The sequence below is a fragment of the Gadus macrocephalus genome, chromosome 13, assembly GCF_031168955.1.
Source record: "Gadus macrocephalus chromosome 13, ASM3116895v1".
In the NCBI taxonomy this organism is placed as follows: Eukaryota; Metazoa; Chordata; class Actinopteri; order Gadiformes; family Gadidae; genus Gadus; species Gadus macrocephalus.
Window position 1 is genome coordinate 11,889,580 of NC_082394.1, and position 15,945 is coordinate 11,905,524.

The 15,945-nt window shown below is 42.9% G+C and overlaps 1 protein-coding gene across 1 annotated transcript; it reads right to left on the reverse strand.

The window, feature by feature from the left end:
* Positions 1-149: 149 nt before the first annotated feature.
* smarcd1 (SWI/SNF related, matrix associated, actin dependent regulator of chromatin, subfamily d, member 1) lies at positions 150-13,591 on the reverse strand. Its single transcript, XM_060068661.1, has 13 exons — positions 13,361-13,591; positions 10,534-10,709; positions 10,242-10,284; positions 9,640-9,762; positions 8,063-8,185; positions 7,784-7,900; positions 7,557-7,658; positions 5,810-5,971; positions 4,488-4,585; positions 3,560-3,695; positions 2,339-2,461; positions 1,606-1,707; positions 150-1,432 (listed from the first exon to the last, which is right to left on the reverse strand). The coding sequence occupies exons 1-13, from the start codon at positions 13,541-13,543 to the stop codon at positions 1,379-1,381; spliced, it is 1,542 nt and encodes a 513-aa protein (XP_059924644.1). The 5' UTR covers positions 13,544-13,591; the 3' UTR covers positions 150-1,378.
* Between the last annotated feature and the right edge of the window lie 2,354 nt (positions 13,592-15,945).

The following is a 15,945-nucleotide window of genomic DNA, read 5'->3' on the forward strand; positions in this document are numbered from 1 at the left end:
TCATGGTGGCCCACGGCAAACCCAGTAAGTAACCAAGTTAAGTTAATCCATTCGTTAGTAAAAGGAAAACAATTGATCGTATCAATGTTAAATAAATAATTTAATTATTGTAAAATGGCGTAGCATTGAATGACGACAAAATACCAAACTTACTTTCACATATCCTTTATTATAACATAAGATAACATACAGAAAAATAGGCTTGGTCCATGAAAATATCTAAATTTCCAAATAGTAATAGTCCCGATTACTCACTGAAATAATTTCAGCCCCAACGGTACCCCCACATTCCTAATATCCCCCCAAACTACATTAGTGTATTTAGACAACTCTGAACATAGAAGGACCGAGCTTGACAGGTCCACAGACCGAGCTTCAGTGATGCAAACAATGTTGCATACAATGAACACAACATAAATTGGCTGCCAGAGATATTAAAACTGAAAATGTAATAAAGAGGCCAGGCAGAATTAGTGACCAATGAGCCAGGCTAGATTTTTTTATATGGCTTCTCTGCTCATGATTAAAAATTAATTAAAAAAAGCCAATGATTCACCGATACCCACCTGGAAGCTTTAGTACTAAATGATTGAAGAATGTTTCAGCTGGAAAAAACCTAGAACAAGTTTACATCTTATTTTTTTTCCTGCGTTGCATTTACAAAACAAGCCTAGAGTTATACAAGCTAATTGTTTGATAATTGAGTACTAGCTAACAACACATTTAATATAATCAATATATAAAAAAAAAAAACGTTCATACCCAATACAAAAACCAATTTTCACGGAAGTGGTTAAGCATTAGAATTTAGAGTAGGGGGGAATTCAGGGACGAAAAATTAAAAGAATTTCTACACATATCAGGTAATAAGTCATGACAGGTGACGTTCTGATAGTGTAGTAGCATCATCAATCACAAAAGGTGTCCACCACCACCAATACTACCGGATGGGGACCTGGCGGTTCTTACTCGGAGGCGTGTACAGCTGACTCGCAAGGGGGTGATGGCAGGGAAAACACAGGAACCACACTACTAATTCATTGTACCTGGATATACCTTGTGTGGGAACCGGTGTATTAAAAGTTGTGCGACACAAGGACACAGTCCATTATAAAATAAACCAATGCTTCCGGATCAGGCTCAAGCAACTATCAATAGGAGTTACAGCATTGGGTTGATTTGATGGAAACATCCAACCCGTGGTCCATGTCTTTCTAGGTTTTAACCCCCCCAGGCACCCCCCCCAAAAAAATAAAAAAAAGTAACCACCAGTTGTCCCCCCACCACCACACACAAATCACTGAGAGCCCAACAATGTTACTTTGTATAACGCCTGGCCATAATGGAGGAAAAACCTGAATCAAGAGAAAACAACAGCCTAGGTGTTCCTGATGCCCAAAGCCTGCTCCAGCTCCTGTCTCCTCTGCTGGACCTGCAAGACAATTCCCCAGAGGGACTTTAGTCACGTGAGGCTCCGTTACAAAATAATACAGTATTTATATTATGTGGGGTTATCTATCAAGTAAGTGGAGGCCATTCACCAGCACATGAGATAGCATGGGTAATGTAAACAGGGGAAAAGGGGGCGGAGGAGAGCGGTTTTACCTTGGAGTAGAAGTAGCGGCACACGGCTTCCTGGGCCCAAGGCTGGAAGTAGAACTCGGCCCGCCGCTCCTCCTCTGGGTTGCCCACCACATCCGTCATGGTCTGATGGGGGACAGGGAGGAAGACATAATACAATGAGAACAGAGGCAGGCTAGAAACAAGCGCTAGGCTAGTCCCACTAATGTGACCTTCGGTGGCGTCGCCTCTAAACGGGTTGACCAGTTCAATGACGGATGTCTTCCTTCTCCACAACTGATCTTCTCTGTATGTACGGAAGGGGGATAATTTTCTTCTTCATGAGGGATGGCTTAATATTTTCATGTTCTGTTACGAATAGGTAAAATGCTTCTGTGCACTTAGTAACAAAATGACCATGTGTCCTTGGAGGAGGAACACGGGACGCTCGCTGAAATGTTAACCATGTCACCATGACGATGTCCCAATGACGAGGCACAGCTCAGACTAACATTATTAACCTTGTACAACTGCTGCAGAAACAGATTAAGTGCATCACGGAGCCCAAATCAAACAAACTTCAAAAACGAACCCCATACCTTGGGTTTAACATTATATATAACTTGCTATGATACCATGCGTCTGTCATCTCTTTTTCAAACCTCTACATTCTATTTAAACCATAGCCATTGTATTGGGACGTTTATTGTCGTCAGTCATCACATCCATGTGGAGCCTTTGGTAAAAGCAGCGCACTTTGGTAACCTCCCACGCTCACCTTGAGGTCCCTGCACTGGGACTGCAGCCAGTCGTTGATGAAGCCCTGGGGGTCCCTGGCAAAGCTCAGCATGAACTCCCTCTGGGTCTTCAGCTGGTTTATAGTCTCAATGGTCTCGTGGATCTGAGGCGGGAGAGGGGGGGGGGCGTGGGTACAACGTTAATTCATGCCGTCGTTTCAACTCAACCGTGACGAGGGATTACGGTCACCACCATGTCAGGGAGACATGTTAACTCGCTTTGCTACACGTGGAGCAGTACATAGTAATCTGTTGGGAACCAACAGGTAATGGCTTTGGTTGTACTGCGTTACCATATTTAGGTGCTTTAAGTGCGTTCCCAGTTTATAGCAATGGAGGAATAATTAAATGTGTCAATGAGCAGGTACTACTTAATATTGTACACACAAATAAATCAAATGTTTTTTCTTAGCAGCATGAACAAATTACAAGGCCGTATGGAGCCATAGAAGGCAACAGGTGCCTCCAAACCAAAAACAAGCAGTGGTAGTTGACTTTTCCCCCTGTCTGGTAGCGGAGATTACACAGCCAAGGAGTATGACAAAGGACAATGTGATTACGGTGCGCTCGCAGCCAGGTTAACATGACCCTGGTCCACTTCATGATAGGAAAACCGTTGAAGAGACCCTGGGCTGCAATTTTACCATCACACAAATGGGGATGGTGGTGGTGGCGGTGAGGTTGGCGGGAGAAGTGAGCGAGAGCACAGATTACTGTGACATGACGGCCAGACATAAATTGCCTGTTGGCATTGCCTCAAAGTGAGGGTGTGGGTCTCAGGGCGTTTACTCTGTCACAGGCCACTGACGGGTGTGATGTCGGGGGTAGCGGCGCTACAGCTACTGCGCTTGCTGAGTCACTTGCCTTTAATGGCTTATGGCCCAATCCCATTTCTACCCCTCCCCCTTGTTTAGAAGGGGTAAGGGTAAGGGGTAAGGGGTAGAGATGGGATTGGGCCTGAAACAATCTACCGACGATCTCCACAGGGCCGCTCAACGTAACACTGCAGTGGACGGCAGGAGAAACACTAACCCGCTGGAAGAAAAACCAAATGTAAGAGAATCGGCAAATCTCATGCAGTTAACATGTGTTCCCTTAACGTGTTTGAAATAAGTTGAAAAGGAACACATCCTATCGATTCAGAACGCAACTGGGCTTCAGAGGATGGGCTCTTGCTTTGCTGGTGGGTACATGGGCCATACCTTGTTATCCAGTCCAGCTATCTCCTGCTGGCTGGCAGTAGACAGCAGGAAGGAGTTCATCTGAGTCTTCAGAGTGTCGTCCACCTCCACGTCGATGTCGTAGCATGCAGTCTTCTTTTGGTCATTGGGGTCGACACTGGGAAAGGAACAGATTGACAAGACATTAGGTCTGGTATTGAGTTTTGCAGCAAAAGCAAGCTTTGTAAAACAGGGAAGAAGAATACAGTCTCTTCACTCAACACTAATGAGGCGAGCATAGAATGGAGTTGGGGCAGCATCACTACATAACTCATGCACCCACTCACTACCTTGACCACAGTTGCCTTTTGTCCCACTTCTGACAGCCTGGGGCAGGGTCGCCTCCTTTACTAACAATCAGACAAACCAACCATTAACGGTTTACATATTTTATGGTACCCTGGTGGTTATTCTGCCATTTGAAAAAGGTTTCATTCAGGGCCTTCCAAAAGCTCTCGATTTTATAAATGCCTTTCACAAACACACAGGCACGTTAAATTCCAATTAATTTAATTTGATTGCATTTGAGTGAAATAATGTGAAAACACTGAATACAAACTGGTTTCTGTAGTCGCTGCTGACTCATTGCTATGGTTACCCTTTCCTAGTGACATGCCATAACCCATTTGTGCTACAGAACCGTCTGAAAAGCCCTTAAGAATCTGAAGAATTTTCCATTCAATATCCCAAATGTAAATAGAAAAGATTTGTTCAAACACTAACTTTCACATGTCATTTTTATTCATAAGTATGTTTGAAGGCCTATGGCTTTAAATGGTAACGGACAGACAATATTCAAGCAAAATGTCATAGGTGTGTATACAATACATTCAGTCATTTAAATTAAATCCTTCTCGAACTTCTGCCCTAGGCATAAACCAGGTTCACAAAGAAACTTGGCTATAGTCACCTGATGACATGATTGATGATGATTGGCTCTGGGGGCATCAGGAGGGCATGTAGACGCTGCGGGATCTCAGAGAACTTCATGCGCTGAGTTTCAAAGATCTACAAGACGGAAAAAAATAACATAAGTCCAAACGGGTCGGGCTTAACCAATATTAATATCATAGTGTTAGAAAAGGAAAGACATTTCGTCGTATTTGAGATAACAAAACCATTCCCATGTCACTATTTCCATCATGCAAATAAGGTAGTAATAAGTAAAAAGGATGCCCTTAACAAGAAAAAGCTTTAGGAAAATAATCCCACAACATTTGTGCAATTTTTTCACACTAAAAGCAGCGCAGTTAGCAGCAAGCAACAACTGGAGGACACAATTGAAAACATCTCTGGAATGACAAAATAAATAAATGAGAAAAAATGTCAATACATTCCTGTAGGTTTAGAGTGCTGTGTAACCATTAGGGCTGGCCCGAATGCCATTTTTCAGGCTTCGAATACTCGTTGGTTTTTCCGAGCGAATATTCAAATACTCGTTCCAGAAAAACACACCATCAAAAACAACATTAATAATCCCTATATACTCCCTGGAACTGATTTTGACAGTATCTGCATATTTTGTTGAAGATTTAAAAGCTTTTGAATGTTAATTAGTAGGCCTAAGTCAGTTGGAGTTCCTTAGTTTTTCCCTGTGGAAGCGAACAGCTGTTGTTCCGTTCCAAATCAGCCGTACTCTGCCATCTCAGCCCTTACGGGAGCTTTTCAATTCATCCTGGAACATGCAACTTTTCAGGGAATTTGTACAATAAATCCACAAAAAGACTGAATATTGATTGTCATATGTGTCCATATTGTATCCTTTATATTGACCGGGTATTCCCAAGACGCTCACGCTCTGCAGCAAGCCAGTCACAGTTGATGGGCGCTGTACAGCGAACGTAAACAAACGGCTAAGCTAAGGTTAGCATTTCGCTAAGCATTACTTTTCCGCCCGAGATCCCGCTAATGTTGTGTTATAAAGTAAAGGGAAACAAGATATCTATTCTTCCTCCACCTCCCTCGCTTCTCTGCTTGGTGTCGCTTAGTTTGCCTCCCTCGCTCTGGTAACGTCACGTACGTGAAAAAAACCCAAAACGAAACTCTGAATACTGATTTAAGCTTCGAATACACTTTCCGAACGAGTATTCGAATAATTCGGGCCAGCCCTAGTGACCATGCGATCATCGTGCCTTGGCAGTCATGTCAGATCTTCATTTGATTACACTACCCAAATGGCTTAATTGAACTCCATATATATGCATGCATCATGTAAAGATTATTCTTCTTGACCTGCTGCAGGTACTTGTCACAGTTGATGAACTCGCGCTCGTGGGGGTCCTGGAGCTTGTGGGTCTTGACGTACTGCCAGAGGGCCTGGATGATGACGGGCCTGGTCTGGGTGTGAATCCCCAGCATACGAGCCAGTCTGGGGTCCAGCTTGAACTGTGGGGGCTGCGGGACCACATAGAAAGAGGGAAGATGAGACAACATCAGCAACATACTTCATACTACAGCATTGGAAAGAGGTTTTTTAAGTATTTGCTTATTACTCCAATAGTCGCGATTCCACCATATGAACTTTACCCCAGTATTAGGAACCTTTACATGACTAACAGTTTGGGGTCATTTTGGTGGAAACGTGGCTTTATTATGGATATGATTGCACCCATTGCACTCCCCATTATCCCTAGAAGGAGGGATTCCACACTCTGCGTTCCTTCCCAAGAGTTCTTGCTTGAGAATTACCTAAGCCCTTTGGGGGGCTAGATTTAGCATCATAAATAAACTGCCTCCAAAGCAACTGTTATTAAGGGCTATACAAATTGACTGGAGAGCAAACACTTCAATGGGTGCAAATCTTGACACACTCAATCATCTGCTATAAAGGACTGCTCGGTTCTGAGCCAGTTTGCCCATGAGTCCGGTCTCAACATGCTACTGCCCGCAGTAATATGAAACACCAGAGATATACTGGCCTTGTGTATAGTTCAATCCTGAACCGTTATTAATTAAATGGCACAGCATATTTTCACACGGAATCATCGTCCCCTGACACCAGACTTATGCCGCGTTTCCACTGCAGGGTGCGGAACGGATCGGATCGCAAAGGGGCGGTAGGGAGGGGGCAGTATAGCCCAGCTCAGTTCCGAGGTCGCGTTTCCACTGCCGACAGTACCCTTGGTGGTAGGCCGGATGTCAATCGCCGCGGCAGCTACGTAAACATCGTAAACAACGTCTTCCTCCGCAAGAATGCAGACGAACGTCTCCACCTCCTTGTTCGCCCAAGCAAGCTTTTTACGCGACATGTTAATTGTAAAGAATAATACCTCGAGGCTACTGTTTGTTTGTTTTTATCCCCGCGTCACCCGGAAGTGACGATTCTGTCGACCAATCAACGGAGGGGGGGTGTAGCTAGAATTCCAGGGTACCCTTTCAGGCGTCTGGTCTCGTTTTGGGTACCGCAACGGAGGAGTCCCTAGAATGGGGTCGGAACGGGTACGGCAAAGTCCGGGTCACGCCCACTTTTGGCAGTGGAAACGCGATCCGACCCGCACCTTTGCGATCCGATCCGTTCCGCACCCTGCAGTGGAAATGCGCCATTAAATGACGCAACTGCTTAAACTGCTAGTTCCTCCAATCACCAACCTCTACCTTTATGTTATCAGGCATCTATATTTCTCTGAGCCCCACAGGATTTCTGTTTAAAACACTCACAAAAAGTTAATCATGATGAATATCAATTATAGTTACCGTGAATCAGGATATACCTTTCCTGCATTAGTAGCATATTAATTGATTCCAGTTTGTGTTAGTGCCTTTTTAAGAGTTAAGCATATTTCATGATACTGTAAAAAGGCCTTTTTTTATTTGGGCCAGGATAATGGGACATGAAATGTTTAGATCGTCCCATTTCTAGCGTCGTCTGGTACGGGTCCGTTGTTGGACAAGAACCACTACACCCTTCGTACACGTTCTAAAAAAAAAAAAAAAAAAAGGGTGCCATCTCTATATTGACCCAAGCTCCAGGGGCACTCACCTGGTAGTCCAGCATTAGCAGGACGGTGCAGCGGACGCCCACATCCCCTGGCCTCTTCACCTGGAAACCATCCGTCTCCTGTGTGGTGGCCGTCCTGTGCCACTGCAGAACCACATAACATAACCTCACTGAAGATGTAGAACGTGCACACTTAACTACAAATGGGTTATACTACAAAAGGAACATTTTATTGAGTGCAACACATTCAAAGGTGGGTCCGGTCTTACCTCAACCAGGTGGTTATCGGGCCCATACAGGTCTTTGTCCAACTCGATGACCAGGGACTTGAAGAAGGAGGAGAACTTTCTCTTCTGCTTGGTAGCTTCATACTTGGACACAGCCGTCTGAAGGTGTGGATAAAAACATCATTTACTACCAGGGCGCCCTGTGCCGAGTACGTCGCTGTGAGGTATTCCAACCGGAGAGTGGGAGAGCAATAAATAAAGCCAACTACGGTTTTACATGTGGATGGTTCCAGAACAACTCAATGGGGAGTAAGGCCTTACGTCCTCCAGCAGCCGCCCTTCCACCCGTAGCTCCCAGGAGGCCACGGTGCCCTCCCCATCCTCAGCGTCTGGCTTGGCAGGGTTGAATGTATTGGAAATGAAAATGCGCAGCTTTCTCTTTTGCTGAAAAGGGACAAAAAGTAAATCATTATGTTAACTGTACTAATCATTGGAAAATAAAGGGAACTCTAGTGGGAACCTTTAAATATAATCGGTTACAAAGAGGCAAGTGGTAGTGATGGTTCGAGGCGTTTTATCATCATTGAGACGAGTGTCTATGATGGGTCATGGTGACCAACAAAACTAATTGCTACCTAAAATCCATTTACCATTGAATAACGTAATCTAGTCTACAAATGGTGATGAGCACCACTGGTCATGCCATTCTTTTTATCAAATAGCAATTAAAATTCAGAATGGAGTCAATAGGTGGGGGCGATAAACTGTTACGAGTTAGCTTGGGGAGTTTAAAATCTAGATAATCATCGGGAAATGTGGGTTGAGTGAGAGGGGTTTTGGGAATGTTGATAGTAAAACACTTGTCAACAAAGAGGCACGGGCTGACCAGAACGCTTGGGCGGTAGCATGGGATATCAGGGTATGTACAAATACCAATTGTATGATTCAATAATGTCAAAAGTACAGACACTCCTCTTTTTATTCAACTTTTTACTACTTTTTATCTAATGAATTACATTTTTTTATCATGTTTATTAGGAATCTGTACTAAAACCCGGTATTTAACTGCCTCTGGGGCTGAATTATTGAAGACCGTAGTACTGATAAGCTAAACAATAGCCTAACTAAAAGGCAATTATACAGGAGACTATAATAATAATTTTCAGAGCCCATAACATTAAAACGGCTGTTTAGAATTGTATCCCTCAAGCTCAACAGTACCAGTGGAGCACCAGTATATATGTAACGCACATTGACTGTATAATACAGGTTCAACTGACTTTCAATAAGTACATCGGTGGAGATTGAGAATTGTACGAAATCTCAAACAATTATAGAACAAATCCTTATTCAATGGGCCAAAAGTTTTAAACCCCAGCAAGAATTGTCTAAGTAGGCTAATGGCACAGGAGACACACAGCATTGTAGGCTAGACAATGTAATACCCGCCATAATGACTTGTATAACCAGCAGCGTGGCTCTACATTTATTTGATTTTTCATTACGAAAATTTCTATATTCTTCCAACTCACTTTGAGGTTATATTTTTTAGCACTGTAAAGCAACATCTAGATACTATTTCTATTTGACCTTTGAATTAATGTTGGATTTGCAGAGGAATTATAATACACACCCGTGAAATTTCTTTGACAAATCAGGACTGTATATAACAAGGTGCTCGAATAAGGGAAATCCATTTCCATTCAACTACAATAGAGGAGCGCAATTTAAGTTACGGATCATAATGGCATCGAAGTAAAGCCATCTCAATAACAACTACACATTCATAAAATAACTGACGGCAAAAAAAATAAATGAAGCATTCGGTTAAATGTCTGCTATGTGGTGAGATTTGAGGACGCGTCCCTGGAATGCTGTACATCATTTGAATGGAATACCTTAATGGGCCTCTTGAGTGCCTCCTGGATGTCTAGCCTCTTACGCATGATGGTCTGGTCCAGCTTCCTCTCGAAGGCAAGCAGATCCATGTAGGCTTGAGACTCTGGCACCAGCTCTCGGATCTGAGACAACACACACACACACACACACACACACACACACACACACACACACACACACACACACACACACACACACACACACACACACACACACACACACACACACACACACACACACACACACACACACACACACACACACACACACACACACACACACACGTAATTAGCATTCAATTAATTATGCTAGTCAGTGCGTCAATAAAGCGTCTGTGTAATACTGTGATTTTATTTAGAAGGTGCCCGTTAACTGAAGCATGGCCGCTGATGCAACAACAGAAAAATACGCTGCGTTCACAAGCTTATGGTGCCGGTGGTCAAGGCAATTCAATATTCCACCCATCATAAAGATGCTAGATCTTTATGATAGGTGGATTATTTAGTTGTCGGTAGTAATTAAACAAGGGCCTCAAATCCAATTATCTAGACCATAGCAGCAGGCCTTCAGAATGATTGTTGTTTTTTTAGTTTATACATACCCTTTGAGGTAGAATTTTATCAGCCATCTTCTTCTTCTTTGTGCTGTATTAAGAACAAGATTAAGAAATGGTTCTGGTTAAATTAGGTTAGCCAGTATTGGTTAGTAGAAAGATCCTCAGGCTTCAGTTTAAATCGAATAAATGATTGATAAACGTAGGAACTTAAATGCAATTAAATGTGGTAGAGTATATGAAAACGAAATGAAAGAATGTGAACTTGTTTAATCATTAGTGTTTATCCCGAACATGCAGGCCTGTGACTAGACCGCTCTCCACCATGGGTAGTATTTACTGCTGGTTCCGGTTCTGCTGCTGCACCGGTTGGATCTGCTGGGGAGCGGGACGCTTCCGAGAAGGATCCATCCCGCCAGGCATGCCGGGCCGTGATACCGGACTGTTGCCATATCCTGGGGGCCCCATGGCAGGGCCCTGTGGAGTCATCCGATTGGATGGGGGCATACCAGGTCTCTGTGGAGGAAAGACCAGAGGTTTCAGGTTCACCACTGACCAAGAGAGGAGGTATGGAATAGCGCTTACAGTAAAGTACTGCAGTTGCATTGGAGTGAGTTTAGCAACCCTAGCAGCAAGCACCTGAAATTAATTCCTGTAAGGGTTGGTAGTCATGGTGATAGGAATTCTTCAGCTGGTTCTTAACCCAAGATGACCACATTTCCCTTATGAGATACTTGTATTGCGACATATTGGACATAATGTAGTGGATGAGGGATCTCTTTTCACGTTTGGATGAGGAGCGCCTAAATGATGGGAAAAGAAAATCAAGCCCTTGCATTTGTGTACTCCCAACATTTCCGCAGTCAAAATCTGTCGAGTAATTGGGTGATGGAGAACAAAAATGATGCTAAAAGACCAGGATTCCAATTCAATGAAGCAAAATTCATTTTCAAGGACGGCGTGTACTGGAGAGTTATGGACAAATGAAATAAATCAAAGCTCTTCAGTGCTTTTGATTATCACACCATCTCCACAAGGTAGCCCGTTAAAATCGTAATCTTAAATGTGAATTCAAAAGGGTTTGCTGGCATACATTTTAGACGCGCAAGCTCTGCAAAATAATTATATCATGCAATCAGTAAACAAACTTAAGTTTAGACTAGACGCATCAGATCAAACCAAATATTTGCATCATCGGATAAAGACAAATATCATCGTGCTTTGATTGAAAGAAAGGTGCCAATTCTTTCCAAATCGACCCTTTTATAAAACAAAAAAGGGCATAATAAAATGTACATTTACCCCGGATTGTAAATAGCAAACATGAAACGCGTCTCAAAGCAACTCCACATGGCGATCCTGCCTAATGTATAAAAAACTATGAAACTAAATCTCCTGGCGACTCACCAAGCCATGTGATAAGAACTCAAATAGGCGGCTTCGAGTATTAGACTGCATGCGTTCGGATAAGGGACAAGCCACCTAGCTCCTCTTTTTCCCCACTCTTTTCAGCTCCGCTCCAAGTCCTATGGTCGTCAAGCGCTCTCCAGCAACTGCAGCGCTACAGCCCTCCCTCTCTCTGGACAGACTCGGGTGGAGCCAAGCAGGGCGAGATACAACCTCCCCATCTCATTCGCTTGATACTTAAGCCAGAAGTGGGAAACACCCGTGTCCTGTTAGCACATCTCAATGGCTTAAAGTAAATATGTATATTGATATTAGAAATAAAATGATTGCTAAGAAGATGAAGGATAGTGTCTGCTTTTAGCTCAATACATTAACAGTGACTGGTGGTTGATCCCATCTCCAAAATATCGACGTTGTTATGATTGGATTCACAAACCAAGTTAAATAACTTTAAGCTCATTGAAGTTTGAAATCTTATGTAGAAAAACAGAGTTAACACATAAGCTCTTAATTTTGCAACCACAATGGTGCACATCACTGCACTATTGTGGCTTATACAATCTTTTTACAAACAAACTGTGTGCAAAAGGGGAGATTCTTATAGTATTGGAAACAGAATGTGTGGGTGGAATAGAAATTCCACACTCTATTATCACCATTCATCATTGCAACCTTGGTTTTCAACAAACAGATTCTCAGTGTTCTGCAGTACTCAGTGATTGGAGCGTTCTTTATAACATTCTGAAAGCCTGTGTGTGTGTGTGTGTGTGTGTGTGTGTGTGTGTGTGTGTGTGTGTGTGTGTGTGTGTGTGTGTGTGTGTGTGTGTGTGTGTGTGTGTGGTCAAGGATATAGGGGGGTGGGGGGAGAAGTGTAGCATCCCTTCACAGGAAATGCATTTATTCACGGTAGGAGCAAGCTGCATGGCCTTGGACCGATCACAGGTTGTTGGAAGCTATGCCAACCTTTCGGCAGATCGTTTCAGATTGACGAAATATATTTAAATCATACTTACACAGTACGTTATATGGAACTCATTTGAGAAGAACAAGAGGTACGTTTGTTACTTCAAAAAAAAAAAATTGTAACAGGGGACAAAAAGGGGTCAGCGAAAGAGATGTATCGATCTTAAAAGTTCGTCCTAGTTCATTATATAAACTTGTGTTTAAATGATCGTGCATGGCCAGGGTGCAAAAATCACAAGTACGGCAGTTACATTTAGAGACAACGTTGTCATGTCTGTGCACAACCAACATAGATGCAGCTGGAGTAACGCAGAGGTAAGAGGGCGATGCTATTGGCTTGAATTAAACCCAAGGCGCGACATCTCCAATATACTACTTTACCGTTAGTTGTATCCTAGCGATCCAAGTGATTCATTCAACTTTGTTTCGTTTTTTACACCAGAATACAAATACACTGAAATAATTGTAGCGTCAAGATATCCATATGTTGACATTAGCTGACGTACAAGTTAGCAAAGCTAATAGAAGTGGCTAACGCTACCACTGTTAGCAGCGCGTTAGCTACCCCACACAACAAATCACACAACAAAGTGGTGTGTGCAATAAACACCCCTTGCACATATGCGATTACAGTTTTACCAAATGTTGGTCATGGCCTTATCTTAATATGGTTACCTGTCCACGTTAAGAACATAAACACAACTAGCTCAGTTAGCTACCTAACAAAGCAACGGGCTAAAGGCTTTGTTCTAGCAGACACGCTAACGCGTCAGCACCAGCGACGGAGGGACGCTTACCGGGTATCCAGGCCCGGGCATCGGGGAACGGTACATATGATTTTGCGCGCCTGGCGAGGGTCCCATCCTTCCAGGTGTCCCAGGGCCCATACCTGGTCCTCCACCCGGTACCGGTGGTCCAGGACCCATTCCACCGCCGCCACCTCCTGTCGGTGCCGACTGAAAACCACCTCTGGCCGCCATCTCCTGAAATCCGCCGCCTGTGGTGGTGTGGAAGTACCGCGAGAGGAAGTGTGTGTAAAGAAACGCTAAGTAGTATTTTACGCGATGCAATATCTACCCCTGCTGTATAGGATGTGCATTACTTACAATTAGTGTTGGGTCATGTGTTCATCATATAAATCTCATGTAAAAGTTCTGGAATCCAACTCCTTTAGGACAAGAATGTTTTAAAATGTCTCAATTAAAAGGATAAGATGTATATTATTTGTAGATAATACTAATGCAAAAATGCTTATCCAAATTTACTCAAAATCTAGATTTCTTTATACATTTTTATAATCGGATTTTCAAGCCTCTCACAAAGCCCCCCATTAAGTAATCAACCAAAAGTAGGCATATTGTCTTTCAAAGAGAATGCGTCAATGGATCAACTGCGAATGTGCCCTTGGTACTCACAGGGCAAGTCGCTTATATCGAGAGCGACTTACAGCGGTTCATACACACATTACACTTCAACGATGGAGTCAACCATGCAAGGCGACAGCCAGCTCGTCGGGAGCAGTTAGGGCACTCAGCTAGGAGGAGCCATGGACCTATTCTAGAAGGGGATCGAACTAGCGACCTTCCGGTTACAACTTACAAGGCAACCCATACTTGAGAGATATGTCAATTTTACATTAGGCTACACAATACGTCTCATATCCCAAGCACTCAGAACTGCAAGTACACATCTGCTTATTAAATAGGAGAATCTCCTGTTGGCGTTGGCCCAATTTAAACCGTAAGATGGACTTTATTCTCCAATGCACTATTAGAAGCCTAGTTGCAGACGTCATCAAGTCACAACCAACACATAGATTCAGCCATTCCTTTATTTATGAGGTCAGTCTTGCAGCAAATTGATAAATGCAATATATGTATGAAATAATCCAAAGGAAACTACTGTGCACGTGAGGAACATTTTATATCTATTTGGGTTCATCTTCTTTTCCTGCAGTCCGACCTGGAGAACATTTAATCACAGGAGAGAGTTTTTAAGATTGCCTGGATTCTGTCCCTCCAGGTCAGTACCACATCGGTGCACACAGGTCACTCTCACAGTTAAAATAATAGCAACAGCGGAGGAATCGCTCATTTGTTATTCTGGGCAGCTCCGCTCCATCTCCAAGGAGATGGGAGGGGGAAACGCATGCTTTTCCCCCCACTGATTGAAGTAGGAATTCAGACTTAATGACCACATGTAAAAAAAGAAATAATTCTCCTATTTTCTTCTGGTATTTCCGCTCATGGTACTAAACATTATACTAGGCACCCAACTGATCAACCCTAACCTGTATAGGATTTTACAATTTAATCAATTTTCCTTGGTCCTGTGTCATATTGAGCTGGCACGCTGAATGGTTTCTATTATATGTATTAGCCATAAAAGTCAACAGAAATGCTAAAGGAAAAAGGGAGTTTTAAATTATTCATTTGACTTACAGCCTTGATGAAAAAAAAAAGTATTTTTGTATGATTAAAATGATTTGAAGGATGTATTGATTCATAGAACAGCACTTAGTTAAGTCGCATGAATCACAGCATTGCAAAAATGAGGTCACAGTTCGGTTACCATGGGGAATCGGGGCTGATGATTTACAATTTTTAAAAGAGCTGTCTCTCCGTCTTGTCAGGCCACAATCCACAGCCAAATATCTTTGACATGTTCGTACCCAGCAGATTATTGAATGGCAGCCCTATAAGCAAACTAAATGCTGAAAAAAGGAACTCTAATGTCATGTAATACTGATTGAGGCCATTATCCAATAGTGTTAACGAAGGGATTTCCTTGAAAGTTAATTGCAACCATATTAAATAAAATGGCCATGATGGAAAACAAAGACCAGAACAGTATGTAAGATGCAACACAGCCACACATATTGCACAGTTTCAAGTGACTTACCATCACACAGAAGACAGATGGTTCGGGTGTTGTCAAGTCACCATCACCTGCGGAAAGGATTCAGTTCAACTGTTGCATTTAACTCAATGAAGAACACATCACACAACATATCACGCATATACCTTTCTTTTAACCCATAGCATATAACTCATTAATCATCACTTAATATAATCATATACACTTGGTGATTGTGACGACACACCCAAACCATCTGTCTTCTGTGAGATGGTAAGGATCTACACCTCCAGCTATTGAGCATGCGTTTGCATGATACATAACATATTGTGGCACCCAGATGGGACTGTCAGTAAACGTCAAGGAAACGGCTTTGGCTTAAACCAATTCGGGGCATCTTTTATTGAAACCACTGCAAAAGAAACTAAGGGGTTGGGGATAAAAAGGTAACAAAGGTTCTGCCCGGACTTGGGTATCTTCTCTTCAGGGAATCACTCCTTGGATGGGGCCTGGGGAGGGGGAAACT